This window comes from Eurosta solidaginis, chromosome X (genome assembly GCF_040869045.1).
Source record: "Eurosta solidaginis isolate ZX-2024a chromosome X, ASM4086904v1, whole genome shotgun sequence".
NCBI classification, from domain to species: domain Eukaryota; kingdom Metazoa; phylum Arthropoda; class Insecta; order Diptera; family Tephritidae; genus Eurosta; species Eurosta solidaginis.
Genome location: NC_090324.1, coordinates 58,357,230 through 58,381,610, shown reverse-complemented (window position 1 = coordinate 58,381,610; position 24,381 = coordinate 58,357,230). Strand labels below are relative to the sequence as shown.

General features: G+C 33.6%; 1 protein-coding gene across 2 annotated transcripts in view; it reads right to left on the bottom strand.

Annotated features, from left to right (window-relative positions):
• The window catches only part of LOC137235468 (uncharacterized), a 718,941-nt gene that overhangs the window by 308,121 nt on the left and 386,439 nt on the right, over nt 1-24,381 (bottom strand). For both annotated transcript variants that reach the window (XM_067758464.1, XM_067758465.1), the window contains exon 2: nt 9,081-12,109. In XM_067758464.1, coding sequence (XP_067614565.1) covers nt 9,081-11,994 — 2,914 coding nt within the window. In that variant the 5' untranslated portion in view covers nt 11,995-12,109. The remainder of the gene's footprint in view (nt 1-9,080; nt 12,110-24,381) is intronic.

Below are 24,381 nucleotides of genomic sequence, written 5' to 3'. Positions count from 1 at the left end.
GTCCCAAATCCACCGTTAACTCCTTCTGTACGTCTCCGTTCTATTTAATATTGTATGTCTCATGTGGTATGCCTGTGAACTATTTTGTTGTGAATCCATCTGAGGCGTTGAAGATGAATAGGTTTCAGTCTCGCTTCCACAGTATGGTTTGTTTTGCGTGTAGAAGTGACATTTATTTTATGTTTTTAAGCCCGCGAAGGGAAACTCCACACTGGCGGAAATTTCCGGGACCTCCAGCTAGGAACAGATGCAACCGGAAACCAACCGGAATAAGGAGTTTTAAAAAGGGATAGGACCATTGGTGGTACAGAGGAAGTAGGTTCGTGAGTAAAAAGAGAACTAAAAAGTTTACACCAAAGAAAAACTGAATATGAAGTAGCATGTAGAAGAATTTTTTGTGAGGAAGTAATAAAGAAGAAAAAGAAACGAAACTTTGATAAAATTAGGAAGATGAGAGAAAAGGCAAAAAGATTTAATAGGATTTTTAACAAGATTATAAGATACAAATCAGTTCTTCAGATAATTAGGTCTTTCATAAATGAAAATCAGCGCAATTGGAAAAAATGCATCAGCGACGCAGCGTCTGCTCTCCGTAGTGCGGTGCACACATCCATCAACTGTTCTCCTTATTATGCAATATTCGGCATGCCGATGATGCAACACGCCGCGTCTTATCAAATTTGTCGAAAACTTCGGCAACTTTCCGAAATTCAATTATGGCCACCTAAATGTCTCAAATCTACCTATGTGCGATGGGCATACTAGTTGGAGACTGCCGTTTGGCCTCCTATGCTCATAAGTTAGGACTCGTCAGTAACAGCAAATCAAGGAAGTGCGAGCTGTAGGAAGAAATGGTTGAGCACGTTCTGTGTTCGCGCCCTACGTTCGCGTGCTCAAGACTCCACCTACTAGTCTTAATATATAAAATAAAATTAAAGAAAAAAAAACTTTTTTAAAAATAAGCTTTTATTATTTTGGTTAATAAAATTAACTAAAAAGTAAACAATAAATTGACTCTAAAGAAATATAACACTTTATAAGTTCATTGTAAGCTTAAACGATAATTAGGCTTTTTCGTCTGCGACAAAAAAATTCTATATTGTACATAATTATATATTTTTAACATTAAAACTTTACACCTAAATTATTAAATCTTACAGTTTATATCACAGTCCAAATTGTTCTAATAAAAAACGTGTTAAATTTTGATGGTATACTTAAGAACATTTAGGATCTCATTTTCTTGCTATCGCAATGTAACACCCTTTTATTAGAACAATTAGGACTGTGATATAAACTGTAAGCTTTAATAATTTAGGTGTAAAGTTTTAATGTTAAAAATATATAATTATGTACAATATAGAATTTTTTTGTCGCAGACGAAAAAGCCTAATTATCGTTTAAGCTTACAATGAACTTATAAAGTGTTATATTTCTTTAGAGTCAATTTATTGTTTACTGTTTAGTTAATTTTATTAACCAAAATAATAAAAGCTTATTTTTAAAAAAGTTTTTTTTCTTTAATTTTATTTTTTACTTTTTAGTTCGTTTTATTAACAAGTAATAGAAGCTTGTTCTTAGAAAAGCCTTTTTCTTAAATTTAATTTAAATATGAATTTTTTTTTTTAATTTTTAGTAGAGTAAATTATTATGGCTTTGGCCGTGTAAATTATTATGGTGTATTTGTATATTTTAGATTTAATGCACAATTAATATGTGTGTGTTTGAGCGGCCAAATAATAACAGTAGTATTGCTAAAGTGCTGCTTAGTTGATGGAATGTCGCTAATTTCCTAGCGATGATCAGCAGATTGTCAATATTTCTTTCAACGGATGCGCGAAATTGCCACATCTGCTCAAATTTTCCAAGATTTTCCATTCTTGATTTAACTTAAGCTGTTATGCCAATATTTTTCAGCCAGCTTTTTTCAAATAGGTAATTTTTTCAAAAGCAAATTAAATTACAGAAAAGATTACAGAGTTAAACAGCCTTAAAAATTCAGCTATGTTGGTTATACACAGAAATACAACAGAGGGTTGTGTCTCCGCTTTTCGCAAGCGATGAGATTCACCACGCTTGACACGCGTGATTCACCACGTCCAAATATCACAATCCACGGATAGGTACCGGCGGGTTTGTATGGGACTTAGGCTGTTATGCCAAAGTAAATACAAATCTTTACCGATAACTGTGTTATCGATTAATTTATCGAATTCTAACAAAGTAATATTGCATTGTCATCGGAGTTATATATGTGTGCAAAATTTCAGCTCAATCGGACACCGGAAAGTGTATCAAATTTAACTTGCAAGATTCCATTACAGACAACAAATGTGAAACTAAATAAAAGCTTATAATATAATAAAAGTAAATTTAAAGTTAAAGTGAAAGTGAAAGTTAAAGTTAAAATTAAAGTTAAAGTTAAATTGAAAGTTAAAGTTAAAGTTAAAGTTAAAGTTAAAGTAAAAGTTAAGGTTAAAGTTAAAGTTAAGGTAAAAGTTAAAGTTAAAGTGAAAGTGAAAGTGAAAGTGAAAGTTAAAGTTAAAGTTAAATTTAAAGTTAAAGTTTAAATTAAAGTTAAAGTTAAAGTTAAAGTTAAAGTTAAAGTTAAAGATAAAGTTAAAGTTAAAGTTAAAATTAAAGTGAATGTTAAAGTTAAAGTTAAAGTTAGAGTTAAAAATAAAGTTAAAGTTAAAGGTAAAGTTAAAGTGAATGTTAAAGTTAAAGTGAAAGTGAAAGTTAAAGTGAAAGTGAAAGTTAATGTTAAAGTTAAAGTTAAAGTTAAAGTTAAAGTTAAAGTTAAAGTTAAAGTTAAAGTTAAAGATAAAGTTAAAGTTAAAGTTAAAATTAAAGTGAATGCTAAAGTTAAAGTTAGAGTTAAAAATAAAGTTAAAGTTAAGGTAAAAGTTAAAGTTAAAGTGAAAGTGAAAGTTAAATTTAAAGTTAAAGTTAAAGTTAAAATTAAAGTTAAAGTTAAAGTTAAAATTAAAGTGAATGTTAAAGCTAAATTTAAATTTAAAGTTAAAGTTAAAGTTAAAATTAAAGTTAAAGTTAAAATTAAAGTTAATGTTAAAGTTAAAGTTAAAGTTAAATTTAAAGTTAAAGATAAAGTTAAAGTTGAAATTAAATTTAAAGTTAAAGCTAAAATTAAAGTTAAAATTAAAGTTAAAGTTAAAGTTAAAAATAAAGTTAAAGTTAAAGTTCAAGTTAAAATTAAATTTAAAGTTAAAGCTTAAGTTAAAATTAAAGTTAAAATTAAAGTTAAAGCTAAAGTTAAAGTTAAAGTTAAAATTAAAGTTAAAGTTAAAGTTAATGTTAAAGTTAAAGTTAATGTTAAAGTTAAAGATAAAGTTAAAGTTAAGGTTAAATTTAAAGTTAAAATTAAAGTTAAAGTTAAAAATAAAGTTAAAGTTAAAGATAAATTGAAAGTTAAAGTTAAAGTTAAAGTAAAAGTTAAAGTTAAAGTTAAGGTAAAAGTTAAAGTGAAAGTTAAAGTGAAGGTTAAAGTTAAAGTTAATGTTAAAGTTAAAGTTAGAGTTAAAGTTAAAGTGAATGTTAAAGTTAAAGCGAAAATTAAAGTTAAAAGTAAACTTAAAGTTAAAGTGAAAGTGAAAGTTAAAGTTAAAATTAAAGTTAAAGTTAAATTGAAAGTTAAAGTTAAAGTTAAAGTTAAAGTTAAAGTTAAAGTAAAAGTTAAGGTTAAAGTTAAAGTTAAGGTAAAAGTTAAAGTTAAAGTGAAAGTGAAAGTTAAAGTTAAATTTAAAGTTAAAGTTAAAGTTAAAGTTAAAATTAAAGTTAAAGATAAAGTTAAAGTTAAAGATAAAGTTAAAGTTAAAGTTAAAGTTAAAATTAAAGTGAATGTTAAAGTTAAAGTTAAAGTTAGAGTTAAAAATAAAGTTAAAGTTAAAGGTAAAGTTAAAGTGAATGTTAAAGTTAAAGTGAAAGTGAAAGTTAAAGTGAAAGTGAAAGTTAATGTTAAAGTTAAAGTTAAAGTTAAAGATAAAGTTAAAGTTAAAGTTAAAGTTAAAGATAAAGTTAAAACTAAAGTGAATGTTAAAGTTAAAGTTAGAGTTAAAAATAAAGTTAAAGTTAAGGTAAAAGTTAAAGTTGAAGTGAAAGTGAAAGTTAAATTTAAATTTAAAGTTAAAGTTAAAATTAAAGTTAAAGTTAAAGCTAAAGTTAAAGTTAAAATTAAAGTGAATGTTAAAGTTAAAGTTAAAAATAAAGTTAAATTTAAAGTTAAATTGAAAGTTAAATATTAACTTCTCATTTATTCAATAAAAGTAAAACATTTGTTTTCTTATCGGTCACCACGCTTAAAAAGATTAACTTGAATTAATATCAAAGACAAAACTTGAATTCATATCAAAGAAAACAAAATGTTGCATAAATATTATAATTGTATAAGTTGATAATATGCAATAGTTTTACCGCGGCAGTCCCCTAGTGCCACACGTCCTTTTTTTTCCTCCTTTATAAGTGGGGAGTATTTTATGTTATCCGCCCCAACTTGAAACTCGATTCCTTCTGGCCAATCCTTTATGATGTAGTGGTCTTGGCGAGCTCGGCTATCCCATTTGCATAGCAATCAACAGTATTTTCCACTTTGTAGACCACATAGCATTCCAACGACTTTAAGATCGACACATATTTTCCAATCATGTTCTTCGTATTTGATTAATTTGAATAATTTTTGGAATACCTCATACGTTTCCTTCGTATTTACTGCATGCGCGATCGGGATAGAGGGCTTTTCCAATATGCAATAAAACAGCCCTTAAACTTAATTTATTGCCGTCTGTGAAAAATCGCCACTCTTTTGAATCATATGGTTTACCAAACAGTTTGAATAGACCAGCAATGTGTTTGCAGTAACAAACACTGTCCTCCTTCGTATAGTACTTGGAAAATTGTTCGTGACGAGTTCTATAATATGTTACCTTAACATCAGATGAAACAAATTTAAATTGTTGCATACGAGAGGCGTGTAGTTCGGCCTTTTCCTTTGACAATTCCCAATCCCTTATCCAATCATTGAGTTGTGCTTGTGATAAATAGTTTCTTTCGTTTTCCTTTGAAATACAGTACAACATGATGCCGCGTAATCAGATACTGCTGTTGACAACGAAACTGGAGCTGGAACTAAAGTTAAATTTGATTCTGGCAATGTAGCTTCCGTTGAATTTAGTTCTGGTAATGACACTCTAGATAGGATCGCATAGGTTAATTTTCTTGACTTTCCAACCCCAAGTACTTTTGTAGTACAAATATAGCAGGCCGCTGAATGGCAATTTGGTTCCCTCCACTTCATTGGTGTAATAAATTTCATATGCCGCCCAAATAGATAGTTTCAGAAAGTAGTCAGCTACGCATTAAAAGGGAGCAAATTCCTAATTTTTACGACGCACCTTTGTGTTCCGGTTTCCAAAAAAATAAATTCGACTCGACATGTGGTGCATGGTTTTTAGGCTCAATTCCAAAATACTTGAAAACACACGTCGATAAATTGACCGCAGATGAAACAGAAGATATCTGGATCATTTGTACACTCAAAATCTCGTGCCCTTTTATTCATATTATATTTTTAGGTAAATGACGGGTTATAAACTACAATTATAAACTGAACAGTATCCGGTGAACCTTGCAGATATTATGAAGGAACAAGGCGCATGTACTATTATTTATACTTAGAACAAGTAAAAATTGAGAAAACGACACTAACAGTTTTTTGTATCTAATAACCCTTCGAAAATCTACCTGCTAACTAACTGATATACGAATACTAACACATATGAACCAGTAGTGTATTTAAGTATTAAATGGATATATTTATTTGAATGCTTATAACTTGTGTATTAGTCCATCGATTTTGCTGAATGAAAGCGTATTTTTTTTGTTTTTTTGTAATAAAACATAGCTTAGAGAGAAAAAAACAAAATCTGCAAAAACATAAAAAGTTTTCGAGATCCTTCCTCGCAAAGTACAAATTTTTTTACATTTTTACAAAAAATTGAAAAAATCCGTAATGGTTGTTCGTTATCTTTGATTACTTTTGATTATTTTTTGACTTTTTCAATAATCGTAAAAATCATGATTTTTTTAATCAATTGGAAAGTAATCATTAAAAATAGAAAATAAAATTAAAGAAAAAAAAACTTTTTTAAAAATAAGCTTTTATTATTTTGGTTAATAAAATTAACTAAAAAGTAAACAATAAATTTACTCTAAAGAAATATAACACTTTATAAGTTCATTGTAAACTTAAACGATAATTAGGCTTTTTCGTCTGCGACAAAAAAATTCTATATTGTACATAATTATATATTTTTAACATTAAAACTTTACACCTAAATTATTAAATCTTACAGTTTATATCACAGTTCAAATTGTTCTAATAAAAAACGTGTTAAATTTTGATGGTATAATTAAGAACATTTAGGATCTCATTTTCTTGCTATCGCAATGTAACACGCTTTTATTAGAACAATTAGGACTGTGATATAAACTGTAAGCTTTAATAATTTAGGTGTAAAGTTTTAATGTTAAAAATATATAAATATGTACAATATAGAATTTTTTTGTCGCAGACGAAAAAGCCTAATTATCGTTTAAGCTTACAATGAACTTATAAAGTGTTATATTTCTTTAGAGTCAATTTATTGTTTACTTTTTAGTTAATTGTATTAACCAAAATAATAAAAGCTTATTTTTAAAAAAGTTTTTTTTTCTTTAATTTTATTTTTTACTTTTTAGTTCGTTTTATTAACATTCTTAGAAAAGCCTTTTTCATAAATTTAATTTAAATATGAATTTTTTTTTTTATTTTTAGTAGAGTAAATTATTATGGCTTTGGCCGTGTAAATTATTATGGTGTATTTGTATATTTTAGATTTAATGCACAATTAATATGTGTGTGTTTGAGCGGCCAAATAATAACAGTAGTATTGCTAAAGTGCTGCTTAGTTGATGGATTGTCGCTAATTTCCTAGCGATGATCAGCAGATTGTCAATATTTCGTTCAACGGATGCGCGAAATTGCCACATCTGCTCAAATTTTCCAAGATTTTCCATTCTTGATTTAACTTAAGCTGTTATGCCAATATTTTTCAGCCAGCTTTTTTCAAATAGGTAATTTTTTCAAAAGCAAATTAAATTACAGAAAAGATTACAGAGTTAAACAGCCTTAAAAATTCAGCTATGTTGGTTATACACAGAAATACAACAGAGGGTTGTGTCTCCGCTTTTCGCAAGCGTTGAGATTCACCACGCGTGACACGCGTGATTCACCAAGTCCAAATATCACAATCCACGGATAGGTACCGGCGGGTTTGTATGGGACTTAGGCTGTTATGCCAAAGTAAATACAAATCTTTACCGATAACTGTCTTATCGATTAATTTATCGAATTCTAACAAAGTAATATTGCATTGTCATCGGAGTTATATATGTGTGCAAAATTTCAGCTCAATCGGACACCGGGAAGTGTATCAAATTTAACTTGCAAGATTCCATTACAGACAACAAAAGTGAAACTAAATAAAAGCTTATAAAAACACGTGTCACGAGTTTAAGGCCAATGGACTCCTAAACTACAGAACCGATTTTGAATTTGTTTTGCACCCCGTTTGTAGTTTGATATAACTTGAAATGTAGGATAGGTTATATCTCAGCTTATAGTCACAATATTATTTTATTGCATTTTTTTATTTGTTTATATGTAATATTAAAATGTTACGTATACGCTGTGTCATATTTTCAGGTGGTGCGGATATACTTCCGTGTAATTGCTTGGTGTTTAATTAAACAACATGCTTGTCAATAAAAAATATTATAGCGAATGATATCAAGTATAGCACCTCGCCAGGCCCGCTGAGAGAGGGAGGGGTGGGGGTTTTCTGAGGGGGGCCGCGATTCAGAGCTACTATGACATTTTTTTTAATACAGGAGAGTCTTTAGTTGTTCCATGTGCAATTTTTAAGCCGAATTTCAAAAGCAACGAAAATCTGCATTTCGTTTTAATATTATAGTGAAGTGTGAAAAATAAAAATCTATATATATAAAAAGAAAGGCTAAAATGTGTGTTAGTTGGTCGCCGGTATTTGAAGAGATGCGTCTGTCGATTTTGTTCAAACTTTCACACAAGTTGCGTAAACCTCACGCGGTGGTTACTACAGGTACAGGGTCTAGAGATATAGGCCAAAACGTGGACCAGTGAATGCCTAGACAGTGTTTATATAATATGGATATCAAATGAAAGCTGCTGATGAGTGGTTTGGTACAGAGTAATATATTATCCAGAGACGGACTGGGACTGGGATTAGGACTAGGACGGGGATTGAGGCTCGGAGTGGGACTGGGACTGGAATAAAATACATACCACCCTCTGGGACAGGCAATAAGTGATGCAGAAGAATGAGAAGGAATTGAGAGAAGAGAAAAGAGAGAAGGAGAAGGAGATTTAGAAAGAGATAGAATGAGACGATTATGGAGATAGATGAAGCGAAAAAGGCGGAGGGAGGAGTGAATAAAAGGATTAGGAAAAAGTGAAGAGGGGGGAGGGCAGGGTCAGGCGGAAAAGCTTATTAAATTGTATTCAGATAGGCCAAATTTAGGGCAGGACAACGTCCAAGTGTCCTATAATTAATTACCAAGAAGGCGGAGTTTTTCTATACCATAAGTTAAGGTACCTATTTGTGGTTTCTCGGTTTAGTCTTTATTGACCGGCCAGTTCAACCCAACCTAGGTGCAGCCAAACTTATCTCAAAGATCTTTTAAGTTTAAGCATATGTATGTTAATAAATGGAAAAGTGGTGTTTAAATGAAACAGAAAATATTTTAAAGTATGTAAAGAAAGGTAAGTATTTTTAGAGTAAATGATTTTAGATAGAGGTAGCACGGGTAGACTCTGCTGGCAGGATCGACCCCTCTTATCTTTATAAGTTTTTCATTTCCCCTTAGCTTTCTTCGTTGCTTTAACTTATAGGCTTGACTTTTTTGTTTATGCAGGAAGGATTTAAGCAGGCCAAAGTGGCCCTCCATCCGTTGAGCTGACATTCCCACATTCCAACATTAGCACTTACCTTCCTCGTCCAAAGAATGAGGAAACGCATCCCCTTTAATATACGATTCGAGCCAATCATGATTTACTCGTTCAGTCATAACAATCGAATCAACATTTTGGGATCGCATATTACAGTTATTTGTGCCTTCAGTTATGGAAGAAGCACGTATATTTAAAGATACATTTTGGTCACTGCAAATGCTCTTAAAGTTAGCATTGGTGTTTTCTTCTTTTATGTTGAACTTAAACGACGGTGTTGAAAAAGTTGCTACTGTTACTATATCCTGCATTAGAGGATTTTTTGTTTTGTTTAGGCGTGTATGCAAAACCAATTTTGAAGATATTCGTGATGGGGGAACTTTATGAGGCAGTGATTTTTGTTGATGGTAGTTGTCTGCCGAAGACGAAAGGCCATTCAAAGACTCTTTTGAAGATGTGTGAAGTGCCGATCGTGTATTTACTTGTGTTTGAGCCTGCGTTGGATGTTCAGATTGACTATTTCTGTTAATGGAACAGTTAACGCATTTCTGGCATTCAAACCACACCAACCCAATAAATAGCCATACAAGGTTTGGTCTAGCTCTGCTTCGATTAATTCGTCCTGTACTGGGCATTATTGTTCCATGCAAGGTCATTGTTGTTGTATTAGTCGTTGTTGTTACATCCAAAGTCAATGTTGTTGCTGATGGAGGATTCACCAGCTCCTTGTCTGTTCTTTCGTTCAAAGCAATATAAGGATTCCCTATCTGCATTAAAGTTGATATTGATCCTGTCGTCCTTCTTCGCAGTATCATGAGCCAGAATGTCATGCTTGAAGTCATAATTTTGCTAATATCTGAACTGGGTAGTAGATGGTCTTTGGAATGGCATTTTTGTGACAATTGAAGGGTAACATGTTGCACTTTCCGTTGTTCACATTTAGTTATGCGTTGTCGGCGCCTTCGGCGTCGGCGACGTCTATGTCGCTTCCAATTATTGCAAAAAAATCTGCACAAATTATTTATTTTAAACTGTTGATCGTAAGTGATACAAAGGATATGAAAATGTTGCTTTTGTTGATTTCTTGTTATTTTAATAACAATCGCTTGCGATCCTGATACAAATAGTTTCTTACGAAGCTTACTATTGATAAGACGGGAGATAAACTCCATTAGGTTAATTAATTTGTGAAATATGTATTTACCCAAATATAAAAGACTGCAACGAACGTATTGCACAAATCTATTTTTTTTATTTATAAGTAGATGATCATTTACCGTGGCCTCCGCTTTAGTCTGTAATATATTGGCGGCGTTGCACCACAACCTTTGTCCTCTTTGCTTCACATAGTACACGAATATGTATTCAAAAGAAAATATACATAAAGAGTTATCTAGATGTTGTATATTATACTTATATATCCCCATATCCATAGTTTTAGGCAAAAGCAAATCTGTGTTTGATATTCCTGGAAGTTTTTGGTAGTTCATATAACAATGTTTCTGTGGTTCAGAAATAATCCAGTTAAAGCTTTCAGATGGTAGGATAAATAAATGACCGGTTGTCCAGTGAGTGTAATAATAACATATACAATACGAGCAACAGTGAAGGCTTAGAGCTATGTAGTAGCAGTATATGCAACGCAAAAATGTGTAGACAAATCTTTGACACCATAACAATTTTTTGCAGTTGTTGCAAAAGTATAAGCAATAAAAACCCCAACAGCAGCATCCCAAATCCAGCTTGATTATGGTGTAGGGACATATTTTCTGTCTCTTTCTTAATTTGAGTACAATTGAAGAATTCGCTGTTGTAGCGATTGACTTTTGCCTCAAGTTTACAAAAGGTGTTGAGAAGTACGTTACCGATATACATTTTTTTCGGGCAAGTTTTTGGCTCCTCAAAGTGTTTAGCACTTCCATTAGGAAATTTTCGATCCGTTGATATAGTTTTCTATCGCCTCTTGACTTGCATGTCTTTATTGTAAATACTAAATGAGGGCAATCCTGTATTCTAATGTATGTACTCGCACCGGATGTACGAAACATCAGCGTAAGTATTAAAATATATTGCTGACCAAACTTTTTATATTTTGGAGCAATTGTCACTTTTGTAATGTTAGGTATTGTTGGCTTATACTTAAACTCTATTGTAATACCAAAAGTTACATCTGAAACAACTAAAATTTTCCTTGTTTGAAACAATATTTTCTTTAATTGCTTTTGTCGCATTAAATTTAAGTGCTGTTTGTTTATTATAGTAATATTAGAGAGATTTTGGATAACACATACGTAGTAGACAGCGATAGCATACTGGTGCTGCAATTGTTCTTTTAAAAATAGTGATCTAACGCTCCTTTGACAGCAGTAAAAAAACAACTGAAGTCTGCACCAATAGAAGGATGTGAGTTTCCAGACATATCCCAGCGCTAGTGGAATTACTTCGGCAAGAGTAGCAAATAGCATGTAAACTATTATTTCGTAAACATCGTCATAGAAATCCTGGTTGTTTTTTAAAGCACCAGTTTCCTGTTTCCATTGTTGCATAAAATTGCAGTAATAAAAATTGCTACTGCAATATTTAAGCTGCTTCTGATAAACCAGCTTTTTTGGACCACCGCTTTCATTGCCGTGCCCTTGAATTTGGTTGAAAATATTGAAAACGATATTGTTGATTTCACTTAATCTATAATTATAGACGTCATCATTCATAGACTGCTTTAGGTAAAAATAATTAGCGGAAACAGTTGCGGCCTTGGAGGATTGATGCATGGTTTTTGTATTCGTTTTTATGGTTACATTTGACTTTATGCGCGATGGCTTTGTATTTGACGAAAGCCAAGACGGATATTGATTATTATCGCTACTATTGCTAAGATATGCCGCCATTGATAAAAATAAATTAATAAAATTTGCCATTTCCAAACAATTATTAATTACTATAAGGGCTTCCATTACCGCATATATTGCACTAGCATTGCCTTATTTGTTTTTCACATTTTCAATCATTTGCGCAAACTATCAACTGTGATCTCTTCTCATAATGAAATTCCTTAACAGACAACCCTTTCTAGAAAAAAGAGAATACTTAATTATTTATTATTCGATTTAATGAATATTTTAGATTTCCCATTCTTACGGTAGCGACACTTTTGTGTAAAACTTTCATAATCTTAAATAAAACTCTCAAAGTAGTTGTTGAATTATAATAAGTTTGCAATAAGGACTTCAAGAAGTTAAAAAAATATTGAGATAAATTAGGTTAGCGTAAAGGTCGCAACATTTTATTAGTTGTGTGGAACTCATTTCCATACCATACATTGTAAAGTTTTCCTACTAAAGTCACTAAAACCATCTTGCCATATCTAAATTTGAAATTGTATATATTTTTACTGCAATCAAAAAAACAACACTTCCTAACCCTTTCTGATTAATTAGTAGTTAAAATGTTACGGTCGCGATATGTCGATGTTACGATTCCGACATCATTGGTTTTTAGTGTTTATTTGGAGATATCTCCACAACTGGTTGTTCTACACAAACGAAATGCATCCTATCTTGATAGTCTGAACAGTTCCTTTCATCTGATGGGTATCCTATATTGAGATATACAAATGGTTGTTGTATTTAAACGAAATGCATCCTATTTTAATAGTATAAATAGCTCCATTCATCTGGCGGGTATCCTATATTGAAGTAAAATATTTTAAGGTCATCCACGTTCAAATTTTGCTCAATATCTCAACAACGAGGACTTGCACATAAAACTGATTACTACAACTAAAATCAATGGGCTTGGTAAAGTTGAATCGGTCTTATTTTCCGCTTGGTTAAATAAAATCAGACTTAAGTTTAGTTTAGAAATAAACTTAACAGATTAAACTGAAATTTTGGTATTGTTATATTTAGATGTAGTTTTTTGTACTCATATTATAAAACTTATTCCCCCTTGCGACATTCTTCCAAAGGGCTTGAGATTTGGTTTGAATTATGGAAAAAGCATATCACATTCATTGGTGGCTACCGTGGTGTGATGGTAGCGTGGTCCGCCTAGCACACCGTGTGCCCCAGGTTCACACCCCGGGCAAAGCAACATCAAAATTTTAGAAATAAGGTTTTTCAATTAGAAGAAAATTTGTGTAAGCGGGGTCGCCCCTCGGCAGTGTTTGGCAAGCGCTCCGGGTATATTTCTGCCATGAAAAGCCCTCAGTGAAAACTCATCTGCCTTGCATATGCCGTTCGGAGTCGGCATAAAACATGTAGGTCCCGTCCGGCCAATTTGTAGGGAAAATCAAGAGGAGCACGACGCAAATTGGAAGAGAAGCTCGGCCTTAGATCCCTTCGGAGGTTATCGCGCCTTACATTTATTTTTTTTTAAGTTTTTAACATTTTTTTTAACTTTAATTTAACAATTTCATGCGTTTTTAAAGAATTTTCGTGCATTGAAATACAACCATGTGCATATACGTTTTGACATTATATTTCATACTCGTTCGTGTTTGCCATTCTCATTGTTTCTAAATTCGTAAACAAGGACTGCAGTTATTCGGTGTGATTTCCGAAAAAATTTATTATTTTTGTGAAATTTTAACTTAATCTGTGGTATTGTGGTGGTCAAAAAGGTTTTATGCAAAAATACTTTGGCTTACAACGCGACAATGTATTTCGTAATGTCGAAGTACATATATGTGAATGTATTTGTTGTGGATCTTGCATTTGAGAACACAGTAGCCACCTCAGTCCATTTGGACAAAAAAGGGCCCTTTTCAACCCCATATAGTCCGCTGGTCCCTTTTTCTCAATTTTGGTTCTTGTTCGGCACGGATTTGGTACTTTTATTTCTTTTTCACTGAAACAAAAATTCAAAATACTGCTAATAAAATTTTCGGAAAATCTATTACCCACACATAATTTTCAATTTACTTCTGTAAACCCATTATATACATGTACATGTAGCTTAAGTTATTAGAAGTTAAGCAACCCTATTGTAAATATTGTAAAACTATCGATATGAAAATAGAGGGCAACCTTGAAAATAAATATGGTGGCCTGCACTTCCGGTAAATCTAAAGATTAGAAAAGTCGTCTTTCAACTTAATCATTAAACATCGTATAAAATAATTGAAATACCTAACCAATTTACACTTCAATGGAATTCTTACCACGAAAATTGCTCTATCTATAAAATGTAGCAGAACAGTGACATTTCACCCGGTAGATAATTTAGGCAAGGCATGAAAAAGGGAAGTGTTGAATGTTCGGGCAAACACATTGTTATTAATTTTTGATGAAACAACGGACTTATCAGAAAAAAGACTTGTTTTAGTGGTTAGATATTTCGATCGGTATTCAGTTATTACACAGTAGAAACTTTTAAGACGCTTGATTTTTAGTCTGAGTTCCAACTCACACTTACTGAATCTAGGCTCTGGTATGAAGTTTAAACTGTTAGGGAAAAAGTAAACATCTATAAAAATAGCATTAACACCACTGCTTAGTTCTATTTACGATTTACTGAGTTTGCCACAACGCAAATTTTTAAACCGTTCTTTAATAAAACCTAACTGCGCTATGCAATTTATTCCATTGCAATCAAGCAAAATTAGGTTCACAACGTTTGGTTGGTGAAAGACATAGACTAATCCTAGAAATGTGAACATATAATACCTATAGGTGAACTTTATTTTTGTTTGTGCAGTTTGAATTAAAACCAAGTTTCTACTTTATTAAAATGTTATATATTAAACCAGGGATGCACCTTAACGTTAAGCTAATCGTCTATCAAAAAATTTCCAACGTTTCCGTTGAAACACTTTGAAATATTATCGATAAAGAATTTATCAAGATAAATTGTATCTCGTTTTTAACCGAAACGAAAAGCTTTCGTTAACGTTAAAAACGTTAACACAAACGTGATACTTTATGTTTGAATTGTGCTGGCAATGCTATAGCCATGGTGAAGCCGTAAGGTGGCAACAGCGAGCGGACATACACACAAACTGCATGTAATTTGTTTGTGTAATTCGTTGGTGGTAATGTCAAAAATACTCTGAGAAATGTTCGTACTGTTAAAATTCATGAGAAAAGTTGCAATCAGCTTGGCTAGTGCTTTCACCTTTAATAACTCCGCCATTAATCAGCTTTGCCAGCATAGTTTGAAATTAATAATCAACATAAACGATTTGATTTCGTTTTGATACGGCAGAAAACGAAACAAAATCATTTAGTTAATTTGACGTTCTTAACGTTAATAAACGAAACGAAATTACTTTGTTTCGTTTATTAACGTTAATTATCGTAACGAAATGATATCGGTTCGCATGCCTGTATTAAACCATTGAAACATCCCAATTGTTTGTATACCAATAAAAAACCTAAAATTTGGTCCTTTTTTTAAGATCTGGTCTTTTTTTCGATGCATTTTGGTCCTAAATGAAAACATGGTGTGGCAACCGTGTTTGAAAACGTATGTGAAAAGGTAGCATTTTTCAGAACTAATTTTTTTTTTTTTTAATAATGAAATAGTAGTATGGAAGCGACAGCCATAGTAGTAGACATGTATGTGTGTCTGCTAAAAAAGGAGCAAAATCTAACTACATTTTTTCATTTTCGTACTTAACTACACTCCCTTTTGTGATTCAGGATTTCGGGCAAATTTTGAAAAAACTCCGAACATCAATTCCTTCATTATATGACATTCGACTGCCTAGTCCACTGCCTTCCACCCTTTTCGCAACATAAGCTCTATTTAAGCTGCCAAACTATATAGTAAACAATCGTTTCACCCCACCTAATAGCTGCGACCGATCACAAATTGTCATCAATATCCTCTAACGGGAGTCCAAGGAAACTTGTTGTTTCGACAGGGGTGGACCATAATTAAAGGGGTGTTAGAGGCGTAGGTTCCACATTACAATTAAAGAGATGGTTGGTGTCATGTAGGGACACATTTCAAGCGGGGCATACATTTTGTATGTCGAGGTTGATTCTGGATATGTAAGAGTTTAACATGTTACAGTATCCAGAACGAAGTTGAGCCAGAGTGACTCGCGTTTCCCTGGAGAGTATGCGTTCCTCTTCCGCAAGTTTTGGGTACTGTTCTCTGAGTATTGGATTCACCGGGCAATTCCTGGCATAAAGGTCCGACGTCTGTTTGTGGAGTTCACCAAGGACCTGCTTGTGTTTTTTGTTTCATACAGCTGAGTTCTCAGGTGCCACATTTTCTCAAAATGCTTACGGAGATAACTCCTTAAGTCCCTAGGCGGTATTGGGACATCAATTAGATATCTGTTGGGATGCCCAGGTTTCTGGGTATTCAACAGGAACTGTTTGGTTAGCATCTCATTTCTCTCCCTTATGGGGAGTATTCTCGCTTCATTATGTCGATGGTGTTCTGGGGACATAAGAAGACAGACCGTGGCGGTTCTGAGCGCAGTATTTTGGTAGGCCTGTAGCTTATTCCAGTGGGTTATTTTTAGGCTTGGTGACCATATAGGGGACGCGTAGGATGCAATCGGCTGGCCAATTGCTTTGTAAGTGGTAATGAACGTTTCTTTTTCTTTTCTCCAAGTACTGACAGCAAGGGATTTGAGGATTTTAATACGGCTCTGGATTTTCCGTACAATTGCGGCTGCATGCTCACCAAAATGTAGATCCTGATCAAACGTCACACCGAAGATTTTGGGGTGTAGGACTGTCGGTAGCGTAGTGCTATCGACGTGGATGTTCAAAGTGGTCGACATTTGGGCCAGGTTTCGCGAGGCCAAAAAATGGAGAGATCAGGGAGGTAGCCGTTTATTCTGTTGCAAAGCTCATCGATCTTTGGGCCCGGGCCTGTGGCCATTATTGTCCAGTCATCGGCGTAGGAATCGATAGTAACTCCTTCTAGTGGCGAAGGTAGCTTAGATATGTAGGAATTAAACAAAAGTGGGGATAGCACATCACCCTGTGGCACCCCTGTTTAATTCTTCTTTGTTTTGATGTTTCATTTCTAAATTGCACCGATGCCTGCCTACCACACAGATAATTTGCGGTCCACCTTTTAAGACAGGGGGGAAGGGTAGACCCTTCCAGTTCTTGCAGTAACGTGCCATGGTTGACCGTATCAAAAGCTTTTGATAGGTCTAGCGCTACGAGTACTATTCTATGGTGGGGGTTTTGATTTAAACCGCAATTTATCCGGGCGCTGATGGCACTTAGCGCGGTGGTGCTATGAAGTTTTCTGAAGCCATGCTGATTAGGTTTCTGTGTGAAATTGGTATTCCTTGAACGCATGCAAACGTTTTGGAGTTGTTTATCAGAGAGGTCTGAAAAAAAATGTTCAGTCTAATGTACCTTATTTATGTAATAGAGTAAAAACAAATAGCTGATAGGGTCCCCAAATGATCGAAAGCCACGAAATGACCCCGATTTTATCGTGGACGGATACCGAAAACTATTCAGAAATGCACCCGGAAGGGTCTCCAAATTGTCCCAGGATAGTCCCCGAAAAGTCCCGAAATTACAACGACTCTATTCCATACTGATCCAGAGAACCACACAGAAATGATCCTGATGGGTACCAAATGATCCCGAAAAAGTTCCGAAGTGCACCTGACGGGCTCACGGACGGATCTCAAAAACCATCCAGAAATGTTCCCGGAATAGTCCCGAAATTACCCCGACCGGATTACAGACAACCATCCAGAAATGATGCCGGAGGGGTCACCAAATCATCCCGACATAGTCCCGAAATTACCCTGACGGGATGCCAGACGGATCCCGAATACTATCCAGAAATGATCCCGATAGGATCCCAAAGTGATCCCGAAAAAGTCCGGAAATGATCCTGATGGGATTCCCGGACAAATCTGGAAAATCATCCCGGAAGGGTCCCGAACCGAACCCGAAATAACCCCGAAAAAGTCCCAAAATAACCCTGACGGGATACCGGATGGATCCCAAAACCTATCCAGAAATGATCCCGAAAAAGTCCTGAAATGACCCCGAAATGATGCCGGAAGGATCCCAAAATCATCCACAAATAATTCCGAAAAAGTCCCGAAATTACCCCGACGGGATCCTGGGCGGATCCCGAAAACCATCCAGAAATGATCTCCAAATGATCCCGGAATAGTCCCGAAATTACCCCGACCGGATTACAGACAACCATCCACAAGTGATCCCGAAAGGATCCCCAAATGATCCCGGAATAGTCCCGAAATTACCACGATAGGGTCACAGACGGAACCCGAAAACTATCCAGAAAAGATGCCGGAATAGTCTCGAAAAAGTCCCGATATTACCCTGACGGAGGGGTCTCGGAATAACCCGACGGGATTACAAAAAGGTGAGGGAATTATAAAAGCATGTTAATAATGCGAATGAAGGGTTACAAATAAACATACAGGTAAAGCTAATAAAAGCGCGTTAATAAAAACAATTGAAGGAGGCAAGATGACGGGAGGAGACGGAGAGCACCTCTGATCGTTTTTCCAAAGTTGTTTAGATCTCGAGGGCGGAGGATGTCACTGCTCACTTTGTAAGCCCTAGCCTTATTTGGATTCAAAAAAAATTTTTGTTTTTCAGTTAAATAAATAAAAAAAAATGTTGTCTTTAGCTTTAACCTTAAAGTACGTGTATTTAGAATATGATATGAAAAATGTTACATTAAAAACTCAAGCGAATGCGTCGGATTTTCTTTGCCATTTCATCTAAAACTTCATCAACGGTAACAATTTGATCACAGTGGATACTTAGTGATGCACAGCCATTCAATCGATTTCCACTCATCGTGTTTCTCAAATAGTTCTTAATCAGCCTGAGTTGAAAAAGATCTATCGTTCGTTGCCGTTGTTACTGGAAGCATACACAAGATTTTCAACAACATGTGAACATTCGAATCGCATTCCTGTAATATTAATCATAGATAAATTGATAAAAAAACACCGAAGTACATCCTTCAGGAATAAGTAGAATTCATGCTTTTTGAGCCTATGCATGAGATCTTACGTATACGTATATAAAATTCAAAAGAAAGAAACTGATCGAATAGAAAAAATTGTATTATAATTTATTTAATAATTTGGGAAAAATTTAAACAACGTGACATCAGGACGGACAAGGCGACAGCTGTTTCGATTACACCTTGTAAATCTCTTCAAAGCATTTTCTCCTGGGAGGGGAAGTCGAACCCGCACTCCTACGATAGTTGAAATGGTTAAAAACGAATTCAGTTGCGTCATGCCTTAGTTGTTGTAAAGTTTTTCCCAATTTCCTTCTTTTGCATATTTTAATCTTTTACACATTGCATACTTCGTATGCAATTATGTGTTATAGCTATGCTTGTTGGTACGGCGGTTTTCAAAGAAACTTTGGTATTGTTGCTGTTTTCGTTCTATTTATAGAACTACAACGAATTAACCAATTTTGTCTGTTTGTATGATTTAATCGGGGATTGCCCGTATTGCTTTTTTTTAAATGTATGAAAACATTTATTTGAAGGAATTTTTAATTTTTTTATAATTTATTTAATAATTTGGGAAAAATTTAAACAACGTTACATCAGGAAAGACAAGGCGACAGCTGTTTCGATTATACCTTGTAAATCTCTTCAAGGCCTTTTCTCCCGGGAGTAGGCGTCGAACCCTAGAATTTGTTTGTACGATATGGGTATCAGATGAAAGGTGTTAATGAGTATTTTAAAAGGGCGTGGGCCTAAGTTCTATAGGTGGACGCCTTTTCGAGATATCGCCACAAAGATGGACCAGGGGTGACTCTAGAATTTATTTGTACGATATGGGTATCAAATGAAATGTGGTAATGAGTATTTTAAAAGGGTGTGGGCCTTAGTTCTAAAGGTGGACGACTTTTCGAGATATCGGTATAAAGGTGGACCATGGGTGACTCTAGAATTTGTGTGTACTAGATGGGTATCAAATGAAAGGTGCTAATGAGTATTTTAAAAGGGAGAGGGCCTTAGTTCTATAGGTGGACGCCTTTTTGGAATATCGTTATAAAGGTGGACCAGGGTTGACTCTAGAATGCGTTTGTACAATATGGGTATCAAGCGGAATGTGTTAATAAGTATTTTAAAAGGGAGTGGGCCTTAGTTCTATGGGTAGACGCCTTTTCGAGATATCGACCAAAATGTGGACCAGGGTGATCCAGAACATCAGCTGTCGGGGACCGCTAATTTATTTATATATGTAATACCACGAACAGTATTCCTTCCAAGATTCCAAGGGCTTTTGATTTCGCCCTGCAAAACTATTTCATTTTCTTCTACTTAATATGGTAAGTGTCACACCCATTTTACAAAGTTTTTTCTAAACTTATATTTTGCGTCAATAGACCAATACAATTACCATGTTTCATCCCTTTTTTCGTATTTGGTATATAATTATGGCATTTTTTTTAATTTTTCGTAATTTTCGATATCGAAAAAGTGGGCGTGGTCATAGTCGGATTTCGGCTATTTTTTACACCAATACAAAGTGAGTTCAGATAAGTACGTGAACTGAATTTAGTAAAGATATATCGATTTTTGCTCAAGCACGATAACGGCCGAACGGAAGGACAGACGGTCGACTGTGTATAAAAACTGAGCGTGGCTTCAACCGATTTCGCCCTTTTTTACCGAAAACATTTATCGTCCTAGAATCTAAGCCTCTACCAAATTTCACAAGGATTGGTAAATTTTTGTTCGACTTATGGCATTAAAAGTATCCTAGACAAATTAAATGAAAAAGGGCGGAGCCACGCCCATTTTGAAATTTTCTTTTATTTTTGTATTTTGTTGCACCGTATCATTACTGGAGTTGAATGTTGACATAATTTACTTATATACTGTAAAGATATTAACTTTTCTTTTAAAATTTGACTTTAAACAATTTTTTTTTAAAAAGTGGGCGTGGTCGTTCTCCGATTTTACTAATTTTTATTAAGCATACATATACTAATAAGAGTAACGTTCCTGCCAAATTTCATCATGATATCTTCAACGACTGCCAAATTACATTTTGCAAAACTTCTAAATTACCTTCTTTTAAAAGTGGACGTTGCTACGCCCATTGTCCAAAATTTTACTAGTTTTCTATTCTGCGTCATAAGTTCAACTCACCTACCAAATTTCATCAAGATACCTCAGAATTTACTCAAGTTATCGTGTTAACGGACGGACGGACGGACAGACATGGCTCAATCGAATTTTTTTTCGATACTGATGATTTTGATATATGGAAGTCTATGTCTATCTCGATTCCTCTATATCTGTACAACCAACCGTTATCCAATCAAAGTTAATATACTCTGTGAGCTCTGCTCAACTGAGTATAAAAAGTAATATCTACACGGAAATAACACTAATGTGTTTTTTACATTTTAAAATGTGAAAAACACATTATTTTTTCATTTATCGAATAATTTGAATTTTACATTTTTGAATTGTTTTTTGACATAAAAAAAATGTAGATATTACATTATAATAATGTGTTTTCCACATGGAAAATAATGTCAAATTTGCATTATATTTCAAAATAGGAAATTTGTACTTCAAAAAAATGATGTAAATTTAACATTATTTAAATTTAAAATTTACATCAAAAAGATGCTGCATTTACAGGATAAATAATATAAACTTTGCATTTTTAAAAATATTTTTATTTGCCTTCAAATATTATAATTTATTAAATTTTAATGAGCTCGAGGCAGTTTAAAAAATTGAAACACAGTTTATATTTTTATATTTCAATTTTATTTGGTCGATATTTCGATCTCATTCTGAGATCATCCTCAGGAAACAATTGAATATGTTTTACCAATTTCACATTCAAAATAATTTGAAGTTTGCATGAAAAAATAAACTGAACGTTATATTTTTTTAAATGTAAAAAAGACATTAGTGTTTTTTCCGTGTAGCTCCGGACTGTGTTGTTAATGTACCAACCTACCTCCAACAAATCGTGAGCATTCCAGCTTTTTCCTGATTTTTGGGCATAAAGAGATTTCAGAAGGTGTTGCCAAAGTATTATTTCAGACATGCCAATATTTTCATTACCACGACAATGCAAAACTTTTGCATATCGAGAAATTAAATTTTTTGCTTGAACGTCGTTGACATCATTGGAAAACAATGCGTCAAAAGACATCAGAAGTTCTTTGTGGTTCAAAAATCGTAATTCCAAATTCTGAATTACTGAGTCTAGAAATGGGATAAAAATTTGTATACGGTATTGATCCTCCGCGTTTGTTTGAGCACTTTTTCTCGGCAAAATAATGGGGATTTCATACTATTGTCTGGTACATATTCTTGTACTTTCCCCAGTGACAAAACTAAAGCGAAAACGCTCGCTCCTATATACATACATATGTATCAGAGAACTGCAAAAATCACAATTTTCTTGATTTAATCAAAAACTAAAAAGACAATATAATAAATACAACCGCATACAAAGGACACACAACAGTATTAATGTACAAGGAAGACTATAAACAAAAAACGAAACAACCACTAAGCGACAAAAACACATACAAAACAATAAGGATTGATCCTACACAACAATTAGTACGGAAAAACAACAGCATCATAAATGACATATACAAGCAGAGAAACATATCTTTAAAATTTAAGAAGCAACTTACTTGCACTGCGGCTACAGCGCAAGATTGTATGGACTACCCAAGATCCATAAAGAACAAACTCCACTTAGACCGATTTCATCTTCAAAAAACATTGGACAGACCTTAAAAAACATAATATGTGGTACCCTCAATGTCAAAAATTCCCTCCAACTAAAACACAATCTCCAAGAAGTTAACATAGCGGAAGATGAAATTTTAATATCGTTTGATGTAGTTTCCCTTTTCACAAACATTCCCATACTATTAGCCATTCGAACAATAATGAGAAAATGGGGAAAAAATAAAAAAACACACTACTTTATCAAATAAACAGTTTCAAACTTGCCTCGAATTCTGCTTGAGGGACAACAATTATTTTACATACGATGGCAAATTCTACCAACAAGTATACGGAATGCCTATGGGAAACCCCCTATCACCTACAGTAGCAGATATAGTGCTAGACAAAATACTTGACGACAGCATCACCGAGCTCAAATCCAGGGACATATATATCAAATATATAAATAAGTATGTAGACGATATATTTGCAATAATTAAAACAAAGGACGTGGAAGAAATCTTAAAAACTTTTAACGCACAACACCCAAAAATCTAATTCACGGTAGAAAAGGAGAAAGAAAATAAATTGGCCTTCCTAGATATGGAAATAATAAAATCGGATAAAAAGTTGAAAACGAATTGGTATGCAAAAGCTGTAGCATCGTCGCGAATGATTAACTATCATTCTAATCAACCATGGATACAAAAAAGAAACACGGCAATCAACTTTATAAAGAAAGTACGCGACTTAAGCGATCAGGAGTTCATAACTGAAAATAACCGAAAAATTAAAAATATTTTATACAAAAATGCCTACCCTAATAAATTAATAGACACATGGCTGGCAACAACAAAAACAATCAACGCTAACAATGTAACCAACAATGCAAATTTGAATAATGAAAATAATAAGAGACTATATACAGGTTTAACATACATACCAGGACTAACGGACAACAAATCAATGGACAATTTTATGCGAAACAACAACATAACATTAGCACATAAACCAAACCAAACACTAAATTAAATATTTACACAAACAAAAGACAAAATTAACAAGGACAACAACACGATGTAGTCTACGAAATAAAATGCAACAGAAGGAAGGAGAAGTGTGCGAAAAAATTTATATTGGTACAACGAAGAGATCATTGGGCATCCGAATTAGTGAGCACAAACCAGATGCGAAAAATATGAAACGACTACTGCTATTGCTGAGCACCTAACCAGCAAATGCCATATAGCGGACTTCGATAATGTTAAGATTTTAGATATAGAGAGGAGAGGGAGGACGCGACTAACACTCGAGGGGTTACGCATACAACATAAAATAGAGAAGACGGTAAACTTCAAAGAAGACGTAAATAATATAAACGACGCATACACAACTGCCATCAAATGCAATAGCCGAGGCAATGGACGCAGTCGAAAATTTTAATTGTGCTAGTTTGTATTTGTAAGTATGTTGTTGAATGAACGTTTTTGTTAATAAATGTTACATGTAAAAAGCAAACATTTTATGTTAAAGGTAAACGTTTTATGTTAAATGTTATGTCTAAAAACAAAATTGCAGTTCAAGTGTTATTGTTTTATGTTAAATTTAAGTGAACTGTTGGAAAATATGTTATTGCTTGATGTTAGTTATTAATAACTTTTTAATGTTTGTTTTTTCGTTTT